Source organism: Balearica regulorum, chromosome 5 (assembly GCF_011004875.1).
Source record: "Balearica regulorum gibbericeps isolate bBalReg1 chromosome 5, bBalReg1.pri, whole genome shotgun sequence".
NCBI classification, from domain to species: Eukaryota; Metazoa; Chordata; class Aves; order Gruiformes; family Gruidae; genus Balearica; species Balearica regulorum.
The window spans coordinates 29,562,726-29,588,786 of NC_046188.1; the positions used below are offsets into that span (position 1 = coordinate 29,562,726).

General features: G+C 36.7%; 1 protein-coding gene across 5 annotated transcripts in view; it reads right to left on the reverse strand.

Moving 5' to 3' along the window:
* The window catches only part of NPAS3 (neuronal PAS domain protein 3), a 628,549-nt gene that overhangs the window by 431,097 nt on the left and 171,391 nt on the right, over window positions 1-26,061 (reverse strand). For all 5 annotated transcript variants that reach the window (XM_075753987.1, XM_075753989.1, XM_075753986.1 and 2 more), the window contains one exon: window positions 11,664-11,908. In XM_075753987.1, the coding sequence (XP_075610102.1) occupies window positions 11,664-11,908 (245 nt within the window). The remainder of the gene's footprint in view (window positions 1-11,663; window positions 11,909-26,061) is intronic.

A 26,061-nucleotide genomic window follows, 5' to 3' on the forward strand; every position in this document is an offset into this window, starting at 1 on the left:
CTGCTCTACCACACACTTCTCATGTGATAGTGAACAAGTCACTCTTGGCTGGCTTTGCAATGTGCTCAGCAGCTGCTTCTTATGATCAGATTACCAAAGTGCTGAAATCTTTTGAAAATCTGGCTATTTATTTTGTTGCTGAATAGGATCAGAGATCTTTTGAAATCTGGCCCCAGTTGGGGTGCTGCGCTCTTTTGAAAAGCTAGCCCTAAATCTGTAGATGCCTCAATTTCTCTATTAGCATTATCAGCACTGTTCTGCTTCATCAAGAGGATGAGAAACAGCTGGCATACACAGCAATTCAAATTTGAAAGGGGATATATAAATGTAGAGTTGCTCTGATAGTTGTAGAAATGTCATATGTACTTAAAAAAGCAAACAAAAAACCAGCTCCTGATTTTTCCTAAACCTTTACACAACTGTGGTTTTCTATAAAATCTGAAGTGAGGTAACGTTGACAATATTATTCGACTTGCTATAGGTAATGTTTGAGAATTGTCTGTACGTATAAAAATGTGAAAAATATTTCTCCCTCTTCTTATGATTATGAATATGCATGTAATGACTTTCCAGATGATGAAATAAGACACGGAATTTTGTACTTGCATGTGGTTCTACCCCATGCAAAGCAAAGCAAAACCAATTTTTATATGATACAAGTAGAACACAAAGTGACAACACACACATGCTTGTGCAGATGCACTCGGCTAACTCTGTGAGTAACAATTATAGGGAGTGACGTGCTCAAGCACTGAAATTAAGGTAAGCATTTTCTAACAACTCCATTTATGAGGACAATGACTGTGGCACAACTGGAGTTAAGTAGTTTATTAGGGATTTGCTTTCCCTTCCTTCCTTCCTTCGGAACAGAAATCACAGTATGACTAAAACCTTTGAAATTAAAAATAAAAACATTCACCTTGGCTTAAAAGCTAGCAAATAAACAGAAAAGACATTTCTTAAGGGAGCTTGATATTTTAAAACACCACCTAAGTCCCCAGCTGTGTGGAGATTCTTATTTTGTTCACAATCTCGCATAGATATAGAGGCTTACACCTTCTCTAAATCGTAAGCTCTCTATGAAGGGTGTTCTTTAATTACAGACAGCTAATGAAAACAGTTTTTACTGATCTCTCTAATGTCCTGGGAAAGTCTTTACTATGGATTCATTGTATTCTACTTTATATTCCTGATTGAAATGGGAGACCACAAGAGCATAGGGATTTGGTGGAAACTCGATTTCCTTCCTCTGGCTTCAAAGAGAACAGTTGCAGAAATTAAGCTGCGTTGATATTGTGGTCAAACTTTGGTCAGGCTGTGGTTGTACTTGCATATTATATAGATATAAAATCACTGAACTTTGGTTTTTAAAATTTCTTGGTCTACCTTCAGTATCTAAATCTCTCTCTGTTGACCACAGGTATCTAAATATAACCATTACATGAAAATAAGAATTATTATTAAATTCATATACTTCAAACTTCACTTCCAGGGCTCTGACTATTATTTACTCAAAATATTGAGGCAGTCACTTTGGAAAATATGAATAAATACGTAACCGCAAACATATGAGATGGGAAACACAGATTTACTCTTTCCATTTTTAAAAAAAAGTTTGTGTGTTTTCTTTCACTTCAGACAAAATATTTTGAGTCATGATTTTTTACTTGTAATATAAAGTGATGTAACTCTTGGTAAAAGAAATATTATAAAAGCCCATTCATTTACACCGCTTTATTCCCTTGTGTCTATGTACTAATAAGGACATGGCTCCCTCTCTGTGGTTTTTTGCTTTTTTTTTTTTTTTTTTTTTTTAAGGTCTCTGATACATCCATTATCACTTGGTTAATCTACTTCAGCTTTTCATACAGATGTATTTATTATCTTTGCAACAGACTCAACAAGGCCTAAAAGAAGTGACATATGGTAGAAGTTCAGATGACCCAGAAAACCAATAAACTACATTAATAGAAGAAACAAAGGCTAAACTCTATTGAATTTATCAGGACTTTGGGTATGTCCTTACATTCTCTGCTCAGCTGAGGAGACTAAGGTATGATAGCAATACTGAAACCTTTACATCCAACCACAAGATCCAATTCCTCAACCACTTTCATTTGCAAAACAGAGCATCACAATATTAAGCTTTACCAAGGCTATGTGCAAAACACTCTTCATAGCAAAGACCCTTTTCTTCTGTCCAGAAAATGACAAACAAAAACACAAACAAAAGTTCTATCAGATATAGCAATCTACAGATAGCAACAGTCTTTTTCCATTTTACATATCAAAAACTACAGCAGTGATTACTTTTTGTCTGTTTCTGATTACTAAAAGCAAAAAGCAGAACAAGCACTTTTGGCACACCGGATTTATTGCACATCTGTAATTGGCTAACCCCATCATGTGCATTATTTGAAAAAGTTTGTAGACTGCACATATAATTTAAGATATTCATGCTTCTAAAAAAGACCACCTGGAGCTAACCCATGCAAAATAAAACATGAATGTAAAAATCATATGGAAACATTTTATTAGAGCTTTGGAAAAGTGGACTGTTGTGGCACTGACTTTTACATAGAAATTTCTACTGGATGACAAGTAATTAACTTGTTTTTAATTCGAAAGTTTTCCCTGACTTATTTTAAGATCATCACCAAGGCTGGAGCCAATGCAACTGTCAATACTATTCTCCTCCTGACACATTTACCTCTGCAAATCTGAAGCCCATGCTTTTGCCAAAACCCACTCAGCCAATACTGTCAATGTTTTCAACCATGAATTATAATGGCAACATTCACCATCTTTTAGATGATGAATGAGGAAGGTCTGTTCTGAATTCAGGAGTGAATTTTGAATGACACAGTGAGGATTACTGTGCACAGAAAGACATGCACATTGATGGAAGAAAGAATGAAGTGAAAAGTTAAAAACTTTTTTAGGTTTCTTTTAAATATTAATATTCTTCACCAGGTTGTTTTCATTACCAAGCCTGCATTGAGAATGCAAACACGTAGAGAAAAATACAGAACTACAAAAAGGAGAGAGTCAACACTGGAAGTACCAGAGGAAGACGTTATGCATATTCGATCTTCCAGCTAAGGACTCAAAAAAAAAAAAAACAAAACAAAAAAAAAAACAGCTAAGAAAAATAAACTGTATTAAGAGAACATAATGAAAATGCAAAAAATGACCAAGTCAGTGTAACAGCACAAGAGAAAAAGGGAGATGAATTGCAGCATAATAAAATGGAAATACAGTAGTGGTGGGAGTGAGAGAAAAGACTTTGAAGTCCCCTGTTCTATTTCCTTGCTCTTAAAAAGACTTACTGTTTGGTTGTTTTCCTATTTAATTGTTAAGTTGTAAGGTGGAGTTCTAGCAATAAACAACTCTTCCAGGGACTGACATCTGATTGACAACATTTTAGAAAGAGCATTAATTTGTTAGCAGCAGTAAATGTTTTGTGTCTCCACAGAAGTGATGGATAGAACTTTTTACGATACAAATAAAGCACTATGAGAAACTAAATCATTCTATCATTTCTGCTGGCAGAACTGGAAGGATCAGGTAGGTTCTTTTTATGCCTTTGTTCATGCAAAAAAGAAGACCTGAACTTGAAATGCTTTTCTCATCGTTCCTGTTCTGCATCACAAGAAAACCAAAATCGTCCAAAGCCTTGTAGCAAAATTAACTACAAAGCAACAACCAGTAGCCTAGAGTTTAGGATTACAAAAATAAAAATATAATAATAATGTTTTTCATTACATGATACTGAAATAAATAAATTTAGGAGGTTTGATTTACTAAACTGCACAGATCATCGTCTATGATCCAAACACCATTGCAATTTGCAGATCTTCAGTCAGCACTTATGCCATGTTTAGTCCCAATTCATTGATGATGATGCCCAGAGAGGGTTCTGCAGAGAACCACAGAAACTCCTTTCTTAATAGTATCTTACACTTCCATCTGCTTTCCAAGATCAATCAGTTATACAGCTAATGTGTTTAACTTGGTTCTGCCAATATAATGTTCTCCCAGTATTTTACAACTGTAATTCTTACACGCTAGTAAGTCAAATACCTTACAAATGCTCCAGTATACAATGCATACCCTAGTTAACTGGGCTGGCAATTTCAGAGAATTAAGCTGGGTTTGTTTTATAAGAATTACTTTCCATTTAACCATGTTTGTTGAAAAAATATACAATGTTACTTTTGTCCCTTTAGTGGATACATTTCCCCAATATTTTGCCTACAACTGCTTTGAGGCTAAAACAGCTCTGTACTGCAAACTTTACAACCCCAGCACCGCAAAGAATGGATGATACTGAAAATTGTATCAGGCTGATACCAGTTAGGCTGATACCCATTCCTTTGCTGAAGAACACTAAAAGACAATTTATTCAAAAGTTCTGGAATATCTGAGAAACACTGCAAGCTGGGATTCAGGATGCTGATGCCCAAGAGTTTCAGAGTCCCTTGCTTGTATCATGGCAGGTAACCTATCGAAGCAACACAGAACCATGGCAACCACAGTGGGGCAATGTCAGTGGACACTACTGAGATGTCACAGGTTTCCTCGCTCTGTTGGGAAAATCTCCTTTTTTTGGGACATCTAAGAATTATATCCTTTTGTTTTTCAAGTGCTTTTAAAGTTTGATTCAGACGCTCAAGAAAAATTCTTGTTTCCCCAACAGAAAAGATAAGAGATAGCATTTGTCACGTATGGGTATGACTCAAACACAGAGGAGGCAGTTCCTGAAGCCTCATGCGTGGGACTCCAGCATTTGGATTCCAGTAGCAGAATGCTTTTGATTAGGAGCTTGAGGGACAAACAAGGAAGAACAAACAGGATGACCAAACCCACAGCAAGCTATAATAATCCCATTTTGATCAAGAAGATATGATACAGAATTATACAATCATTTAGGCTGGAAAAAACCAAGTTCAACTGTAAACCTAAACCTAACACTGCCGAGTTCACCGAACTATGAACTCTGACAATAGAATTCTCCCAAGTTTTTGAATTGTTGATGACTACGATTGCGTATGCTGTTACTGCCATTAACAGTGACCTGAACTATAAAGCTCTGTAGAATGGATTCTGTACAGGCAAGTGCTTAAAGAAACCTGTATCAAGCCCTCCTGCCTTTGCTGCATCAGTAGAAGTTTTACTATACCTTACTGCTAATTAGCCTATACCATTGCCCAAATTCCCATTTCTAATACACATAAACCCAATTTTCCTTTAATTTTTCTGATTCTACTAGATTTTTCCCTAATCTTTGTCAACTTTCTGCACCTCAGACATTCCTTCAATTGCTATATATTTCCATTTTATTCCCAAAGTTATACATAAATACATAAACATTTTTCAAATTATTGATTTCACTTTCACTCTGAAAAAGGGTGCAGTTTTATAGTTTTCAGGTGCACAAGAAACCATAATTTCATAAATTTTTCTTTAAGAGTTCTAGTCAACTTTTATTCTAATTTTTCCACCAAAATTTTTCCTCACAATCAATTTCACACATAAAAGTTTCCCCATTAGGCAATTAGTCCCTCAAAAGCACAGAGTATACTGGTTGACACCCTCCTCCATTTGCAGAGATTGAAAGCAATCAGGTCATGATCACTTGTCACTAGGCAACCACCAACTCCGAGTCCAGTATTCAATTCATCTTATCCATCACAATGAGATTCAAACAGAGCTACCTCATTTTGGGTTCCATATCTTTCATACTAGAAAACCATCAATAATTCTCACAAAGAACATTAATGTTTTAGCACTGTCTGTCTGAAATTTCCAGCATTTGTTTCCTACGTTCAAACATCACCTTATCGTCTTTTTCTTTAACCTATGCAATAGGTCAATGACTAAGCTCCTATGGCTGCACTGCCTCTGTGGCCACCTAAACAGGTTTACAACAGGTAGATGTTATGTTTACAACCAACCAGTGTTTGATACTGGTACACACAGTCAGAGCACTTTATAGGGGCCTACACATAAACAGGAATCAGATTCTCATAAGAATAATGCCTACAAGATAGGGAGAAATAAATTACAGGTCTATCAAGAATTCTCCAGCACAAGAGCAGAAGTTCCACGCAAAGTGGGATAGCCAGATTCAGAGACCCTTTTCATAACAAGCAATACCACCAACTCATCTGCGTTATGCTGTTTTCATCTGATTGACCTTTTCATATCTCACAGTGAAAAAACAAAGTCTTAAGCCGCAAACACTGAGGAAGAAAGTAATTGCCCCTGTAAATGGTTTCCCTGAAACAGAACTGTGTGGTGGTTCAGAAGAGAAGGCTGGTCTTAGTGGAAGGCTGCTGTGGTTTGGCAGGGAAAGACTCGTAATATCTTGCATCTCCTGCTCAGAAGACAACACGCAGTTTAAAAAATAAAAGGCTAACAACAGGTAATGTTATTTAAAGGGTTTCCACAATGAGATCATTCAGAAGAGAACCATTTATTTATCTCTTAAAAATGCATACATATCCAGCATAAAAATTATTAGAAAAAGGTATTTAAATTAATGAAAGTAATCCCACTTGACATTTGGGAGAACAATTACCATACTTTCCAATTATCATTATTGCTTATTTTCTTTCCCTGAGAATTCAAAGTGCTGGACTTATTTCCTCAACCCCAAGTTCCGTAGTGTGACAAGACACCAAGTTCATTTTCAAACTATACTTACATTCTTGTTTATGTTGAGAATAGATCCTTTGAAAAACATGCTACTTTGAAGGAAACAGGTGTAGATCTTGTTTTAAAGTATTTTTCTTCTTGTGATTATGAAAACTTTTTTTTTTATTTCATTACCAATGCAGAATTGAAGTAACATTGAATGCTTTATTGCAAGCAACATGTCAGAGTCATTTAGTTACATTGGACAAGAACAATTTGGACATGAAAAATTTCAGTTCACACTTTTGACAGCATCTGAGTTCTTTTCATACTGATATATATTAATTCCAGACCACAGATGTGTAAAACTACCTAATTGCAGAACACGTAATGCTAAAAGTAGAGATGGCTAAACTAAAAGTGACATTCTTCATGCAATCTACCAGCTGGTTAGTATTATTTACTGAAGTCCTTTTCACCCCTCAGCTAGAATCTGTCATTCACCTTTTCTCTTACAGCAGAAGATAAGTAAAATTATTTTAGTTATGCAACATAAAATATAAAGATTTGGCTTTAAAAAAAAAAAGCTCAGGATAAACCCACTTATAACTTCAGACTGTGGATAATCCCACCATTACTTTTCTTTGAATGAAAGAAGAGACCTGCCCAAAGTTGTCCAACTGCCCAAACTACGTACCCTAGTTTTTATATGTCACGTCATTCAGTAGGAATTTAAACTCATGGCCTTGCACAAACACTTGTAATCTCCAAAGACAAAAATTAACGCCTCACTTCAACCAAAAAAGAACAAAAATCTAATAACCATTTTGATCTCATCATTGCAAATTTCCAGGGCAAGAGTTTGCAAAAGAGGCACAGAGTCCTGGGTTTAATTGCTGCTTTGAAACAAACAGAAATGGCAAATGCAGGGAACTCTGTTGAAGACAGAGAGTCATGAGCCTTCTGTTTATAGTGACAGTGGGTCCTGAGTCAGTACCAGTGTCCCAAAGATTGCCCAAAAAGGAAATACATGGCATAACTTTCCATCAGCCAAATACATTCAACACACCAGAGAACATCATGGTGCCTCACATTCCTCCTCTCTCTTCCTCTCTTCACTTGAAAAAAAAAAAAGGGGGGGGGGGGGGGGGGGGGGGGAATATAGCCTGGGAAAAACACCTACAACATAGGGGAAAAAACCATTAAAAGCCACACGATCTTTGAACACTTTCAGCAACAGATTGTGATAAAAATATAAAGAAACTTTGAGTCAATCATTTGAAGACAGTATTCCAAAATATGAAGGTTCTCACAAGACTTTGATGTTGGAAAAGGACTACAGGGCCTGGTATAGGTCAGACAATCAGAACGCACAAGAGGACTTGGAGTGCCGTGTCATGTAAAGCACAACTTACTGACTGAACACACAGTACATATGATAAAAATACTTCCATTCCCAGATTAGAACTTTCAGAAAAAAACCTCTGAGTACATAAAACTGATCAGCAGCTCATTTAATGTTCTCCTCAAAATCACAGAATCATTTTGGTTGAAAAAGACCTTTTAGATCAGCAAGTCCAACTGCTAACCCAGCACTGCCAAGTCCACCACTAAACCATGTCCCTAAGCACCGCATCTACGTGTCTTTTAAATATCTCCAGGGATGGTGGTTCAGCCACTTCCCTGAGCAGCCTGTTCCAATGATAGACAACTCTTTCAGTGAAGAACACACCTCAAACATTGGAAGTGAAACAAAGACTTTTGGAGGGATGGAAACAGAGGAGAATAATACCGTAATTCACCACATATTGTAGGTAGTATGCGAAGAATAACAATTTTATTCCTACAGACCCTAAATAACTTTTTGATTATTTTCTGCCATATGAGAATCATGTTCTGGTCTTTAAGAACTGGAACTGTAATCTTTAAACTCATCTACTGCAAGTTGTGCGTGTATTTGTTTACAAGGACTAATACTTCCTATGTACAGAAAGCCTTAGACAACGTACCCAAAAAAATTGACTGAAGTCTGCTGTATTAAAAGATGGAAAATTTATCCATTTTTAGCAAATGTCAAATCATTGGCTATTGCTTTTAAGATTAATAAAAGATATAATGGTTTCTAGATAGCCTCTAAACAAAGATTACTATGAATGGAGAAATGATTTACCAATAGTCACCACAATGAGATTTCTTTAAAGGTTACAATCATCAGTTATTTAGCTGAAACACTGCTGAGAATGCCTGGTCATTTCGTGAATAATGCATAACGTTCATTGTAGATTTGATCTGTATTATAACAATACAGATATTTCTAAAATAATGGAGAAAACTATCTTTTACTTTCCAATTGCTCAAGATATTACCATGAAGTAATTGACTCTGAAAATATTATATGGAGTTACCTGAGTGTTCATTTGCAAGCACAACTTGTAGCGATCGCTACACAATAGGCATAAGAAAACAAACTCATCAGCCTTTATAGATTTTTAAGAAAAGCTGTGATAAATACTGGGCAGAGTAAAGGACCTTCCTGAAATACTAAATTAAAATGAATAAATTGCTGTACAGTACTGGGGGACAAATTTAAAACTAAGCTTTGAAATTTAATTATTAACACAAGCAGGCCAACACATTTGAGGGATGGAAAAGAAAAAAAAAAAAGAAAGCAGTTGCCTACACAACGTAAGTACCTCTCATATAATTTTCCAAATACCTTTAAGTCTATTCAGAAGATTGCTTGGGCACACACAAAGTATAATGTCTAGTGTTTTATTGTAGGATTATCAACCATACTTCACATGAAGCTGCAAGCTATTTATGTGAGCTTGTTTATCCATATGAACTTCTTCAAGGGCAGCGCAAAGCGACCTTAATAAATGAAAATGAATTTCTCTTGATGTAATTTCATGAATGTTTGATCAGAATGTGTTAACAGGTTTCTATGTAATGAGAACTGGTGAAGTAATAAAATATACCTGTACTATACAGTTAAATCTGCTCATGGGGAATTCTTATATGACAAAACAATGTTTCATCAAGCATTATTTTGATATTCTGACACATCAGTAAGTACTCAAACAGGGGAAAAACAAAACAAAAAGAAAGCAAAAATCCTTTCCTAACTCCCCCACACCCTTTATGCCTAGAGGAATGGGAACCATATCACCAGATGGGTGGAAGAGCAGGATTATTACATCAGATAGGGTGAAAAGACATTAAATGTTTACCTAGTTTTTTCATAGGGAGAAACATGTTAATCTAGGCCAGACTATTTATGCTGTTGTCTAAGAATAAGGTTTTGTTCTCCCTTAAAATTCTTCTCTTCATTAGAATCTTTAAACGAGAAGGAAGCTTCAGTATTCAGGTATATATTCCACAAGAGGATAATGAAAAACAGATCCCAGATACTCCGAAAACATACACAGGGATCTGCAGAGATCAGATTTTCCGTACTATAGGACAGCTTGTAGAAGCACTGTACGTCTGTTACCTACAGAAATTTTGGGAGGAATTATTTAACAGATAGATCATAGATCGTACAACACAGTCCACTTTATATCTGCCTCGAAACACTGTTTAATTGCCTGAGAATAAACTCTCATCCTGAAAAAATGGGGAACATTTGCATATTATATCAAAAGCCTGATGAACCATGTTATACTCATGCTCTGGATGATGTAATTATTACTTTTTTTTCCTCCATGAAAATTATATATGATGTGGCAGATAATATAAATGAAATATATGAAATGACGCAAATACGTCCAGCTACTAAATCATCAGCCTCAAAGTCCTTTGATTTTTGCCCTCCATGTCTATCTCCATCTATTGAAAATTGTAACTTCCCTTAACTAATACTACTTCCTTTAAATGGAAGAGCAGGTAAAAGCCCTTTGCACCATCAACACCAGTAACCCTTCACGGGCAGTTTTGCACTGATAAATAAGGTTTTATTTGCCCTTCCACCCTTAAAGGTAGCTTTTTCTTTTGCTTCATGCAATATACATTTTATCTAGATTAGTGTAGATTAAGAGTTTAAGTTTCATAATGTGTGGAAAAAAACCTGAAGTGCTCAAATCTCATATGCCTCTTTCCAAAATACGTTTCTTCCAAAACATGAGATCAGTAGCTAAAATAAAATAGGGTAGGTTTCTGTGCTGTTAAAGCCAAGACATTCCCAGGTTTTAGTAACTTTGAGTTCTGTTAATGCAGCTTGGTCCCTAATTTAAAATACTTACCAGTCAGCAAGATCACACTCATCTACATAAGTTGCATGAGTAAAAAAAAAAAAAAATTACAAAAAAAAGTCCAGTTTACACAAGTCATTGGAAACACTATTTAGGACCAACACGCACACAGCCTCTAAAATAACCGATTCCTCTACTACCTGACTTTTGTGGCAACTCATGTCTAAAACATTGATTTCGCTGCCCAACTGCTTGTTTGAGCATGAAAAGAGGGTGTTTAATATTGAAAACAGTCTATTTTGGCTGAAATGTGGATGGATGCCTACTGGCTCAGAAGTCAAAATAATTTCTACACACACTACAAGATGATAAATAAAATCCTAGTCTCTAACGTATAGATTTAAAAATCTGGATGCAATGTTCTTGAACGTCAGAAATACACGATTCCACTTTTAAGGGTTAGCCAGTGAATCAAGAGATTGAGTCCTCAAATCAAGGAATAATGCCATGCTCCCCTCAAACGCATCCTTATATAAAATACTGAAACAAAGCAACACAATCATTGCTAAATAACTTCAAACACTTTACGTCACCCAGAAGATGTACAGCTGTAATAGTAGTTACATCAATAGGTTCGTTGTTAAATAAAAAAATAAAGAGGTTTATTTCACCTTCACATGGTGTCTTTCTCATGCAGACCTCAGATTTCCACATTTGTATCCCTTTAAAGGATTTGATATGCAGGGAAAGAAGAAAGGATGATGGTAAAAATTTCAATTTAGAGGTTACTAAAGGTTGCCATATTCAACACTATACAACATATTTACTCCATACCTTTTACTGATGTATTAGGTGGAGGTCCTTCCATTCTCAGGTTCCATGGAGGATCACCTTGATTAGCAAAGTCCCTCATTTTCAGATAGCTAATTGTAAGTCGGATGATGGATGCCTTGTCAAGCTGGCTGGTAATCGCTGCAGGCAGTGGCAACAACTTTGCCAACTCATAGAATTCAAAATTCTCCTTTCCCCGGCGAGAGCGAGCAGCATCTCGGGACTTTTCCTTCCTCAAAGCTTGTAAACTGAAAGAAAATAAACAAAGTAGGACATTCATCAGTATTAGTGTTCTGTCGCATTTAACCAATTTGCTTTTTCACTGCTGGTCTTCTATACAAATTACCACATTTTCAAAATGCTGTTCTGTATGGATGTACAGACTTACAGGACATATTTAATGGTACTCCAGTCTTTGAATGATTAAAACTAATGATAACATTGGAGTTTCAGTGGTAGCCAACATATTAAGTAACTACTCCTAATTCATTTCAGCCACTTTCTTCTTAGCCTGCCCTTCTTTTTTCTGCTGCCAGTTGCAAGAAAAGATTCCCAAGAATGCTGCGTACATGTGGAGTTTACCTGCATAGATGCCATTGCTTCTCCTGACCCATCATAACCCAATTTTTTTCTAAATTTGTACCAAATTCTGACTCTTGGGAAAAGGAGGTTAAAAGCAAATGACTGAAGCACGTGCCACCTCTGCTAGGGGTTGCAGTGCAGCCCAGACGACCAAACAGGTTGTACAGCAGCTTCTTAAGTCTGGCATAACAACATAAACCTTCCTGGATTTCACAAAGCTGTTCTTCATGAGTTGTTTGGGTGTCCTTACTGTGGGAACAGCAACCTTTGTCAGAGGGGTCAGTGAGCAGTTAATAGAGTTATGTGTTTCACATTTCTGACTAATTCACTACCACATACGTGTCAGACTGATAACTTTTTGGTCAGAAAGGACCTTCTGCTTTACACCGAGCAGGTGGAAATGCAAAGACATTCATTTAGTCCTGTTGCATTAATGTACCACTTGCTACTGCCCATGTGCAACATCGAAAGGTAACTCGGATTTTACTCCTGGGCTATTTGTTTAGTAGGTGTAAAACTGCTAAATGCACATTGTGATGACAGCAGGTAACCTCTGGGATCTTCTCCTGATCTTTCCCTGCAATGCAAAGGAAACTCAAGTTTGAGTTGGTTTCAATATATAGTAATACAGCTTTGCAAGGGAAAAGGGATTAACTTTTTTTGTTGTGTGGTTTGGGGAAGACACAAATGTACAGTACACTTCCCAAAAGATTAGGACTCCACGTGTAAATAATACAAAGAACAGTTATTGCCTCTTTGTTTTTAATGAGCGGTTTTAAACTTTTTTTTCCTTTTTTTCTTTTAAACAGTGTTCAATTCAGGATATGATGAGCTTGACCATACCTCTGCCTTGGTGCATAGAGGTTGGGTGCTGATGTGCTCATGCTGGGGTTGGTGCCTGCCAATCACTGCGTAAGGTGAGTAGAAACTGTTCTTGTCCCTCACAAAGACTCTATCTTTCCTTTGCTTCCTTTGTTTACTTATTAATTTGATGAAGTTACAGCCACAGTTCTGTTAACTAGTTATTAGTTTACAACAGAGCTAGAATTCAGCCAGCGTATAATGGCACAGCACACGCTTCTCAAGCTTCCACGACTCTTCCTGAAACCCTGGATTTTATCAACAAAAAACTCATAATGGCCAGATCTACAAAAGCACTACCATGAAGTAGATCAGTAGAGTTTAGGCACACAGATCTAATACTATGATTCCGAGACTTCTATTTTGTCTTTCTAATTTGGAAATAACTTAAACTACAGAGGTTCTCTTATTTTAATATCCTTAACCACCTGCATTTTTGTGGCTGTCTCTCCCACCTCAGACTTGGAAGGGCAGATCAGCTGGGCCCTTAAAACACAAATGAAATCCCTCCATCACACCTCCCTGAGAATGCTTGACAAATTATATTCCCTACACAATTCTATACTAATAGCAATTATATTTAAAAAGACAGTCTGTCTAAGAAATAGGGATAGTGAGTTAAAGATACAGGAGGAAATGGCACATCCTTACCCACAGGTAAGGATATACCATCCTACTGAATCCCACTCTGAAGTACATGTTTGTCTTCATGAACTCTATTTTGACCACCAGCAGCTAGATTTGTAAGTTCTATTTTAGGAGAAAAGTACCTGAAAACTAATATTTCACAATGCTTATTGTGGATGCATCTCTGTCCAAATTCAAATCTCTGCCATCATAGATGTGTAAAATCCCTCAAAAGGTGCATTAAATACAGCTGATAGAAAAATTTTGTGTACATACAGAAACCTGGAAGCTACAGCTCTGTGAGGTATGAACTGTCCAATTAATTTCAGTGAAGTAAGATACCCCGTGCAAGTTAAATACCTACAACAGTAACATAAGGGAGAGGCAGGCAAGTGCCTCTGCCCAATCACTGACAAGCAAAAGTTCATTTCCATGGCACAAGGGATGGCCTTTACTACTTGCCATCACACTTTTTTCTTCCAGAAGCCAAGCCTGAGGACGTCAAATCCCCAAATCAAGTTTGAGGAATCCAGAAGAGCTGAGATTCTAGATCTATTCTGAAAGGCTGCACCAAGAGGTTCACACCTTCTTTCCAAAGCACTTAATTATGCCCCTATGTAAGAAGAGGGCTTTTTGGAAATCCCTAGTAAAATGAATAAATAAATAAATCCAAAATATTACAGATCACAGCAACTTTTGAAACTCAAAAAAAATTAGAAAAGATAGGATATTCCTTAGCAACACCAAAGACCAAATCCACAGTTTACAAATCCTGTTTAGGGTTCAGGAGATGGCTGAAACTGAAGAATATATTGCAATGCAAACTTTTATAAGGCATTATGCTGAATCACTAATAGTTTGCAATAGAAGTTGGTTAAACTGAAAAGTGAGGCTACCTGTGTAAGTAAACAGCATCCTTTGAAAGCCATCTATCTGTATTCAAACTTTTACAATAAAAAAAAATCCCAAAGTACAAGGGATGGGGAGCTGATATAATAGACATACAAAATAAACTCCTAAGAATAGTACTATCAATAATGTGTTTTTTCTCCCAGCCATTTGGTGTACTGTCATTTGTGGAAGCTTCACTGAGTCACTCAAGTCAAGGAGTTTGTAACTTGTAGCACTCTCCTCTTGGCATCGGTGCATTAAGCTAAATTTAGAAACAGCATCTGTCGAAATGTGCATGCAAATCCTAATTTCTACTCCACATAATTCCACCAGGGAAATACACTTGTAGCATTGGGCACTGTAGTTCTGCTGATACAATGGGTCCTTAATCTGGGAGCAGTGATTTCCTCAGCAGGATACAGGAATTCATTAGATATGACCTAAACATCACTGATAATCCTCTCTGGCACCTATGATTCTGATAGACAACATCAGCTTCATCATCAGATGCTCGTAACAGAGCAAAGCACTGGCACTGATAATCCCAAGAAGATGCTAGAAAAGAGGGGTGTGAAGCTCACAACAGAGAGCAGTAGTGCTGACACAGGAACAAAACTCATCCTGGGTTCTGTCATACGACATTGGGATTAGAGGTGGTGGTTGGTTACAAACAAACTTCCTAGGGCATCAGGCTGCAAAAATTTAGAAATACCCACAAGCTCTCCAGCTAATGAGAAAAATGAAAGTGTGGGTAACTGTACCCATGTTTACTGAGTGGGTTTCAAAAACATTCAGAAAGCACTAAGAAAGCAAGCATCACATATGTAAGAGCTCTTACGTGATAGAGAAGGTCCCCCAACAGACAAGCAAATCTACATATGCTACCCACAGTACCAACGAGAAAGTAACAGTGCGAAATATACTCAAGGGACATAAATATTGCTCCCTCCTTGCCTTATGTGGAGAAGTGGAAGGAGCACAGATAATCAAATCAGTGTGCATCACTGTATGATATCAAAGGATGATGTTGTCATATAATGGTAAAACTTCATGCAGTTCCCTTAAGAACATACTTCTCACCAAATTTCCATATACAAAGTCCACTAAAAACGACTAAGGGATTTCCAGCTCCTGATAATTCTAAGATGCAGTACCATATAAACAGGATATTTAATGGCTAGAAAACTAATGCTATTTTAGATAGTAGGTTTCTAAAATATATATTATTTTTCCTTTTAGGACCTTTCCAGGTGAAGTGATATAAAGGGGGTCTGGCTTTTATGGATGAAAGGGTGCAATAAATACTACCAAATAATTTTAAAATGGTGTATACAACATTTTTAAAGTAGATTTTCTATTGAAGACACAGCAGATGCAGAAGACATGATAATATGGCGTTGCATAAAAGTTTTATTGGTACTCATAACTCACTTGTGATTTCATTGTGCTTGTGGTCATTCCAAGCTTAACCTGCTTCATATTTTATCTCACATCATTTTATATATTTTATATTCATAAGTATATATGGGCATCCATATCTGTGTGCACACCCACAATCTCCACATGTCTGACAGATCATCATCTGTCACTTTAAAGATGGGACAATCACGGCTCCTGATTTTTGCAGCATATAATGGCAATCAAACATGTTACAGTATATCAACAGATGCACTGACCTACGTTAGGAAGGGTTTTTTAGCATATCAATACCTCGCTTCTGTGTCTCGTTTTGGGCAGTAAAAATCAGTGAAATAATTTAATTCTGTGAGTTTGCATTTTGAATGAAGACAGGGGAATGGTTGTGGTTACAAATAAATATTTCTGTCTGCAATTTCAAAATATAGCTTAGAAGCAGATATATCACAGACTTGCCCAGTTTTAGAAAGGCAGCTCACATTTACATTTCACTTACGCTGTCCCCTTAAATCCAACACAGGCAAGACCCCCCAAAGCATGGCTTCTCAGAGATGTTGGTCTCCCCCTGCTCAGCCCCACATAACAGCACCGGTAGGGCTTTATGGTACCCTCACTGTACTTCTCACAAATAGAGACTGGATTGGGGGTGACGGCCATAAAACAAGGTTCGAGGGACAGACAGGCTGCTGAGCTCCAGATAATGGCTCCAGCCAGCGGACAGCTTGTCTGCAGCGTGCCGTCATCGGTTTTGTTCATTTTCATTAACTACAAGCAGAGAAGTATGGCAAACTCTTAGAAAGGATACAGAGCATTTTTGATAATTCTATTGAAATCCTCCCTGATTTCAGAAGAAACTTTACAAGCGCAATAGTATACCAGAACAGAGCACTTTTCCTTGTAATACAAAACAATATCATACTTGTTAATTCAGCTGTTATCGACCACTAGCGAATTTCTTAAGCCTCTAACAACAATATGGATTAGTAGCAGCAAAACCAGATACAGGACAACAATAACACTTAACAATATCTAATAATGTTTATAACAAGCTTTCTAGAGAATGAAACAATATGCACATGTGTGTGGATTTTTATATTAGCCTAGCTTTTTAAATTCAAGGATCAAAAGGTCCATTATAAACATTATCCAACTCTCCAAAGGCCCTAGTCAGACGGATGTTATATCCATTTCACAGAAATCAGATATATGGAAAGGATGTGCAAAAAAATTGGGCTGGAGCTAAGTGATCCAACCCCATCAAGCCCCTGAAAGATACTTCCAATTATGTATGTCCTTCCGTGTACATTGTTTTCCAATATAAAGAATAGAAAAATGCTTACATGCTATTGAGTTTAGTTGTAGTATTACATAAGGAAATAAATTTATGCTGCTCCTGAGTCCACAGGTGTGTATTTGTGCAATTCTATATGAGATATACTAGGGAGATCCCCTTATCTTGTTCTTAGCTCTTTCTATGTTAATATGACATGACATAGTATTTGTCATACTTCGGACATTTTTCTATTTAGATCAACTTTAGATCCCTTCCTCTGTTTTAAATAACCTGTTTACACCATTCAGTATTTATATGCAATGTAATGGATGAATATGACAATTTAACTAATACAAATATATATACATTCTGATCTATTACAGGAATAATCTATTACGTATTCCCTCAGCCACATTCTTGAGGAGAGTTCTTCTGGAGCTTCAAACTGACCAGTGCAAACAATGAGGGCAGTTAAACCCATTTATAAACAACAGATACATAGAAAAGCTGACTCTTAATGCCCGGGCAATTCATTAAGATAATGTCCAAGGCCACCTATAGATGGTCACCCATAGGCCTTAGTCTGGCCTATAAAAATCCATTGTCATTTCACTGATCTCACAGGACAATTACACTTAATTAGAAGTTCAAAGAATGGAATAGCATCAATATTGAAATGACCCAATTATTTGGAATATTTATTTATTTTGCTTCTGTGTTACTCTTCCTATGCCTGAGGTTTTTTTTCAAAAGTGTTTGCTCATAGTGACATCTCAAAACCAGTGTTCAATCCAAGTGGTTATTCACCTGAACAGCAGTGCACATTTTCAGACTCGAAAAAAAGATTTAGGCTGGGGGAAAGATGAAGGAAGTAAAGCAGAGTAACCTGCACTACATAATTGCACATATTGCAGTTGAAAAGTCCAGTCTAGCAAGTCGAGCATCACCACCGGTGGCAGCAGGAGCCTAAAGCCTCCTATTGTCAAGGGGTTTTGTTATTGTTCTGTTTTTCTAAGTGTTATGCTCTAGAGAGCTCACAAATATGCATGAAAATGGATATTTTTTCAGTATAGTAGATACAAGTGAGTATAAAAGAACGAAGCAAGAAAGCTAATGTTCCTGTAGATGTGAATGAAAAGAAGAAAAAATCCTTTCCAACTTCCTAAGACTAACTCAATTAGTTCTGAAAAATTGATACTGATAGTATGTTAATATGTTTACCTCTAATTCCTACACGCTATTTTGCTGTCTTCGGTGATTTTTTTATTTGAGGTAACTTTTTGACTTAATGCTTTCTCCCTTTCTCTGTTTTTCTTTTTTCCACTGTCCTATTCATAAACTTCCTTTTCACACAGATTGTTTCTGAACTGAGAGTACAAGAACTTCAAGACTAATAAAAACCAGTTACACTGTTTAAGAGAAAAGCCTACTTTTGTGAGAGTAAAACCTCCAAAAATAGAGGAAAGGAGATGAATCAAAAGCCACATTAAATTTTACCACCTTCCTTCTTTTTTAAGTACATCTGAGAAGTCAGACGGCAGATTTTTATGGATTTTTCTACTTGTTTGCTTAGGAGATCCGAACATTGCTCGGTCTCACTATTTATCAATTAATCTAGCATGCAGCCTCAAAGGAAAAAGGTCGACCTGTATTAAAAATTCATCCATCAAAAATTCATCAAAGTCTTCAGCATTTTAACTCGTGAACCTTTGAACACCTGCATACTTGTCAGATCTGTGGTCATAGTTAACTGGAATCCATAGTTACTACAGTATCTATACTTGCTCGGACACGAGCAGCACGAGGAGAGTTTCAGGTGAAAGTGCCATACATAAGCTAGCGAGCCACACCGCTTCCTCAAACTGTTCTTTTCATCAGACAAGGGATATCTGACATCTAAGTTCAAAGTCAGTCAAATCAGACCCTTTCGAGGAGCAAACACTTTTCAGGGGCATTCATTTCTGCCACACCATAAAGATCACCATTCTTACAGGGCAAAAGTTTGCCAAAAATGTAAACGAAACCATTATCTGACATGATCGTCGATGGCATAGTCCACAAATTGAAGCAATTTAATGCTGTCCAAGAAAAATTAATGTTTTCAGAAGACTTTCTTTAATGTGTGAAGAAAGCTGTATAGTATATGCTGGAAGTTAAAGCTGGAACCTTCAAGTTCAAGGTAAAAACTCTGCTGCTTAACTAATGCACTGCTCATAGCTGTCATCATTAATTTATGTTAGCCTCTGTAAACATCAAGAGTATAATAGGCCAATTTCACAACTAAATATAGATGCACATTTTGCCCTTATATAAATGGCAGATTGCTGCTGTAGATCATCACTGCAGCAACACGTCAGTAAAGATGCACTGTTTGATGGTCTGATGCTCACACAATATATAAAACCAGTTGTAATGGTTGTTTGGAAGCAAAGTGTAACATAGCAGCAAAATTTCATTTGTTCCACAAACTCAGGATATATTAAGCTTGGCTGACAAAGACTGTTTGATGTGCTAAATCAGTTTGACCTTCATTTTTGCTTTATATTTCTCATTTAACACATGAAATGACCATTATTTTTTTCCACTATATAGGAAAATATCACAGAACTGGTTTCTATTAAAAAGCCTCTTTTCCTTGTAGATAGCAAAAACACATTTTGGCAAATGCGCTTTTACAATTATTGCAAAAATAATATGCAATTTATGAAAAAATTAATACCTACATTAACCCAAGCTTTTTATTATATCAGTGAAACCTGAGGTTGTTTTTTAGGGGTGGTTGTTTGACAGAAGGGGTTTCTTTTATTTTACTTTCAATATGTAAACGTGGTTCAAGGAAAAGGTTTGTGTATGCTTGAACCAATCGTTAAATCAAATGTTTTATCGCCAATAAGCACCTTTGTTGCAACGTTTAAATAACAGGATTTACTTCCAAAGTGAGTCGTTAGAACATAATAATAGGAACCTGGCAGGTTTTTAAGGATTACAAACTTGCCATCCTACACAATCTTTTAAAACTAATGTACACTTTGATACAGCAACAATTAAGTGAGCTGTGATACACCAGTTCAAACCCAAACTCTACAACCAGAACACTCGTGTTTTGATCTTTTTTTTTTTTCTTCCTATGTTGAACTAAGCAATTGCCAGCCTCATGATAATAGAGAAACTGCAGTTTTATCAAGCAATTTTGCAGCACCCAATAAACAGCACTTTACCTTGGAGCAACTTGTACATTTCACACCTTAAATTTCTATTTACCAAATCAGCTAATCACTTCACAATTGAACTTCTCAGAACAAAAAATTATCAATTAAAGTGGTTGAAACTCCCGCAAATTATCATTTAGGAATGAAGTAATTGCTTTCATCAGGGCAGAAAAGCCCGCCAGAACAGAAATGTCACTTCAGATTAGTGTTCTCACTCCTGAAGCTATGGATGACACAGCTGATATAAGACTAAATGCCAAGACCAATCAATTGCTTTTGTGGCTCTGTTCTGAGCTGCTGTAAAAGGGGCCATTTTCTAGGATCTACTCTTCATTATAGTAAATGCTATCTCCTTGGTAACATAATTCCATTTCTCATAAATTCCGTCTGAGAGCATTGTCCTAACAATGGATGTTTGTGGAAAAGAATGCTGTTGGTTTAATGCAAAGAAATTAAGTGTGAACGGCTGTCAAAGTACTATAGTTTGCTTGTTCTTAAACATAAATTGAAGTCTTTACATTAAAAACAGAATACTTTGGCGGAAACGAATGGTCTGAAGGAGTGTAATATATTGCATTTGGAAGTGGTGTGTTTCTGATTGAGAGTTTAGACTTTTTTTTTTGTGTACCTACGTTCTGTCTATAGTGGGCACACTCGTCCCTAGCACAGATTTGTCAGTTTAAGAGAGAGTAGATAAACACTCCACTTATTTCACAGCAGTGCAGTTAGGAAATGTGAAACTGCGGAAGAAAACATGGTCTCATTATCATATGACATGCTATTTGTTAGCAGACTCATCTGTGTATAAAAGCCTTCTTTGAACTGAGCCCTTACTGGAAATATCTGTATTTCAATTTGTATTGTTCAGCTTCCTAAAATACTAAGAATCTGAGTTATGGTCTCCAATTAAAAGGATATCTGAGAAGCTAATTTGGTGGAACAGCAGCAATTTCCTGCACTGCTCTCCTCATGACTGAAGTTTAGAAACAAATTCAAGATTACAGATTTTCATTCAAAACAGGATGAAAAGTATTCCTCCCTCAATGAGCATAAGCAATTCCAATTAACAATAACAAGAGTTATGTGACAGGAGAATATATTACCAAATACGTAAAGAAGTAATTTATTCAGCATTAAGACGAAAAATGCAATTTTACTATAGTATTTCCACGGATAACCAAAGAAATAGCATCGGTACACTGTTGCCAGATTGTGACTATAGCCCTGAACGCTGGCAATCCCACAAATATATAAAAAACTGCACCCATTATGTGACGTGGGGAAAACAAGAGGACAAGAGAGACGTAAAGTCATTGCATGTCACAGCTACCTCCTTGAAGTCAACGTTGTACTTTAAATTACAAAGCCAGATAGCTTTGGTACAGGTTCTGTAAATACGCTGCCTCACATACCATCTTAAATACGCTACGTAGCATATAGTGGTTTAAATATGAGCACTACACTTTGGGCTAAGTAGCAGTTACTACATAAATAAATCACTCCGAAATTAACAAACAGAATCCAAATTTCTGATTATACTCCTTTTCTGAGTACCGTCTTTCAGAAGGAATGCTTCAGATTAGGGGGTTTTGATCTGGTTCTGAACTAATATTTTAAAGAATGAGTAAACAGCTGCTACTTTCCTCACGTCAGAGCTGTTGCACAAATTTTTGCTGGAACATTTATATCAGCTACAGCCATTATTTTCCATAACCTTATTTTACCAGTGGTACCTCTGGCATAAACAGCTGCACAGGTTAAAAAAAATTTTTTTTTTTTTTTTAAATAAAATCTATGTCTGCGCAAGGTAGTTTATCTATACCATGAAGTTTTACTACTGCCGAAAGGCCTAAGAGCACAATGTTGCATTCAGACGTCCCATGTTTGCTCTTTACAGATGACCTAAATAGGGATTTTGTTAGAGTTGGCTGTGCTCTCTGTAACTATCTGCTCCAATTTAGTTCTCGGAGCCAGGAAAAAAAGGCAAGAATTCCAACCTCTCTCTTTCACTGCTGCCACATAAATAATCTCTGGGTGGCGTGTTCTCAATTACTATAATACCAAGACCCATTCTGAATAAAAGAACATGTTTTATCTCCCTACTAACTCTTACAATTATCATCCTCTATCTCATAATTCTCTCCTTCCCATTTAAAAGTTATTCTTACACTGATGGGTCTATGCTGAATGTATGCGAGTTGTAGTTTCAAACCCTACCAATGGGAGTCTTGACAAGACCTTCTCATGATGCAATGAAGGGCTATACGATACACTAGCACTGCAATCCAAAGGAGCTATTGCAGTTTACAGAGACACAACTGAGCTATCTTAAAACTGACAACAATATAACTTCAACAGGACAGACAATGAGCTACATGACCAACGTCAGCCCTCAGCCCTGCATGTTTTTTGCTGCCTGTAATAAAACCTGTACTGACAGAGGTCACTCTGTCATTCATACTCAAGCTACCTAGTTTAAAAATACCTTCAGCACAAAAAAAAAAAAAAGGAAAAAAAAAAGAAAAAAGGCAACAACCAGTCTGGGTGGTGGTGTAGATACATCTATTGAATGCTCAAAACCAAGCAGTGCATGGAAAATTTTTCTTTTGCAGTCTTAGGAAGATCCTGCTGCCTGTGCAAGTCTCCAGAAGCTGATGGATTTATTGAAGCTCATTTTTCCAGAAGCACAAGCTCCACTCTCCAAGGTGCAGCATTAGCTGTTGAACCATTGCCTCAGTAGGGCATGAATGAGCTGCAAGGCCTTTCACTTTTAGCCCCTGGCTTGAACCCTGAGCAGTTTTGTGTAAATTAATTTCAGTAGAGCACAAGACAGCAAGGTTTTCACAAGCGGGTTTTCACACATACCTCCACTGAAATAACTTTAATTACTACTTACAAATTCCAGGTCAGGCTACAATCTCCCAGGGACTTCCCTGCAGAGGGACTACGTTTACTTTCTATTTAACCTTCTGGGACAAGTGGCAACTCTGTCACTGTCATGCAAAAGCCGGTGAAGGGCAGAAGAAGTTGGGAAAAAAAGTCTGGCCAGAAAACAGTAATAGAAACAGAAAAAAAAAAAAAGTGCAATTTTTAGGCCACTTGTTTTTTCAAGTCTAAAGTAATGGCTTAGATACCACTGTGGTAGTGTTACAGCAAAGTATGAAGTTTTAAGAAACAAAGAAAAACGCACAGGTTTGGACACAGAAAAATGACTTTTTTTTTAAAAAAAAAAAAAAACAAAAAACAAAACACAAACCCAACAAACTCATCATTCTTACATAAATCAGTATTCACATGCATTTTCCAAGGCTAGCTTTCTACCTCCTACCTGTTCCTTAGGGGAATTAGGCTGTACTTACATCTTCCTAAGGAACATGAAAGACTTGCCAAATACTGCAGAAACTTACAATCAGTTTAGCAAGAGGAAATCCTTCCCCAAATTTTAAGTAGAATGTCAAGGCAACCATATGCATGTGTTTCCACTGGCACACAACTAGCATTATAGTTTACAGGTTAGTTTAAAAAAAAGCCTCATGAAGCAATGTTACTGTGCACAGTGCTCCACAAGTCTCAGCTCTAATTACAAGCTTTCAGTTTTTATTAGTCATAAAAAGTTAGTTTAAGAACAAAGTGCACCTCACCAATTCAAACTAAATAATGTTCATGTCCATAAAATTACTTTTTCAGGTGGAATGAAATATATTAACGAGCCCCAGAAACCTAAGAAGCTCACAAAAAAATCTATATTGTCCCCTTTCTTCCATTCCACCTTCTTTTCCACTCATAATAAGTGAATAAATAAAAGAAAACCTACATATGATTTAAAGTGCTTAGTTCCCAAAAGGAATTAATTTTATATTTAATATTTTATTTAGAAAAAACCCTGCTTGCATCATCTTGTTTCAATGCATTATAGTAGCACTGCAAAAGCGTAACAGGTTGATGGAAATTCTTTCTACTTTCAGTCTGTTACAACTTTAAGAAATAATCTTTCAGTTGAAATTTTTCATTCTGGTTCTCAGCTGATCCCCAAAATGAAATTTATATGCAGATATATAAAAATTCATTGAACCATTTTTTAGTTATATGACACTGTGGATTTTAGGTGCATAACACAAAGACTTACAGGTCATACGAAAAAGACACAATATTGTTATATTTTCAGCAGTTTTCATACAGTGGGATAAAAATGAAACCCATATTGATTGCAGAAGGAAGAGCTTCCTCCTTGTTCCATTTACAGATATCAGTACTGGCCACACACATTATTGGGCTCATGTGTTTCCTGAAATGCCAAGACGACTCAGCTGTCAGAGGTTACTCACTCAACCCAGACCATGAACTGCCTCACACAGTGGTAATTTCTGTGATGGAGGTATGTCCCTACATATTTTAGTTTTCAGGCACCTGTGGCAGACCCAAGACCTAATTTCTAAAGATTTTCAGAAGCGGTATAGCCAAAACTAATTCTCCTCAGAAACCAGTTTAATTAGTCAGAGTAGACCTGATACTATAAGCATATTATGACCAAAGTAGTGATATGCCAAAACCTTTCCTTAAAATACAGGCATCATCAATTACTATCCTAAAACTGTAAAAAGCAACGCTTAACCAAAAGCCTCAATGCTTTAACAGTTGAGACATAAATCTCATGTCCTCAGTAACGCTCACCTTCTTCAGGAATATTCTGCAAGAGTAGCAATATCCTAAATCCACCAGCCTACACGTATGAAAGGCATTAAAATTATCAGTACTGTGATATACTGCCCTACAGATGCCCAGGCTACACCTCCACCAAGGAGTAAAGCTCCTCACAAAAACAATTCCTCAGAAAGGGCAAACCAGCCACAGAGCTCAAGAAACATGAGCAACAGCAAACCACGAAAGAAAGTGAGATCCAGAGGTAAGGTCCCCTCCTGAAAAGCTCCTTGCCTCAAGTGGCCTCGTAACTACTCATCAGGTAAAGCACCACCCTGTAAAGTCTCACAGGTCTAGATGAGAGAGGAACGTCATGATTATCTAGGAACTATCTTCATCATGAGACAGGCCATGTAACATTACCCAGTAATTCTGGTTTCTTTTGCAAAACTATCAATCCTAATCTGGAAACTCCAAGAAGTAAAGAATTTCTATTGCTAAGCAGCTGCAATGTTTAAATTAGCCTCACCATTAACATTTTGTGGTTTATTTCCAGTTTCAACTTTGCTGAATTCAGCTTTCAGTCACTGAATCTTGCAATTCTTTTGTCCACTAAACAAAAGAAACTCCAAATATCTGCTATCTTCTTCCTGGCTGGGTAATTACAGGCCATGATCAAGTCACCCTTTTAACCTTCCCTTTGACAAGATACTCAATTGACTAAAACTCAGTCATTATATGTTTTCCAGTCTTCATTTTAGAACTCTCTTTTTTCCACATAAAAACAACTAAAAAAATGTCATCATTGAACCCAGTACCAATCATCAGTGGGTAACGATTTTCCATGTTCAATATTTCAATTGACAGATTTAAAGATTATTGTAGTCCGTATCTGAAACGGGAT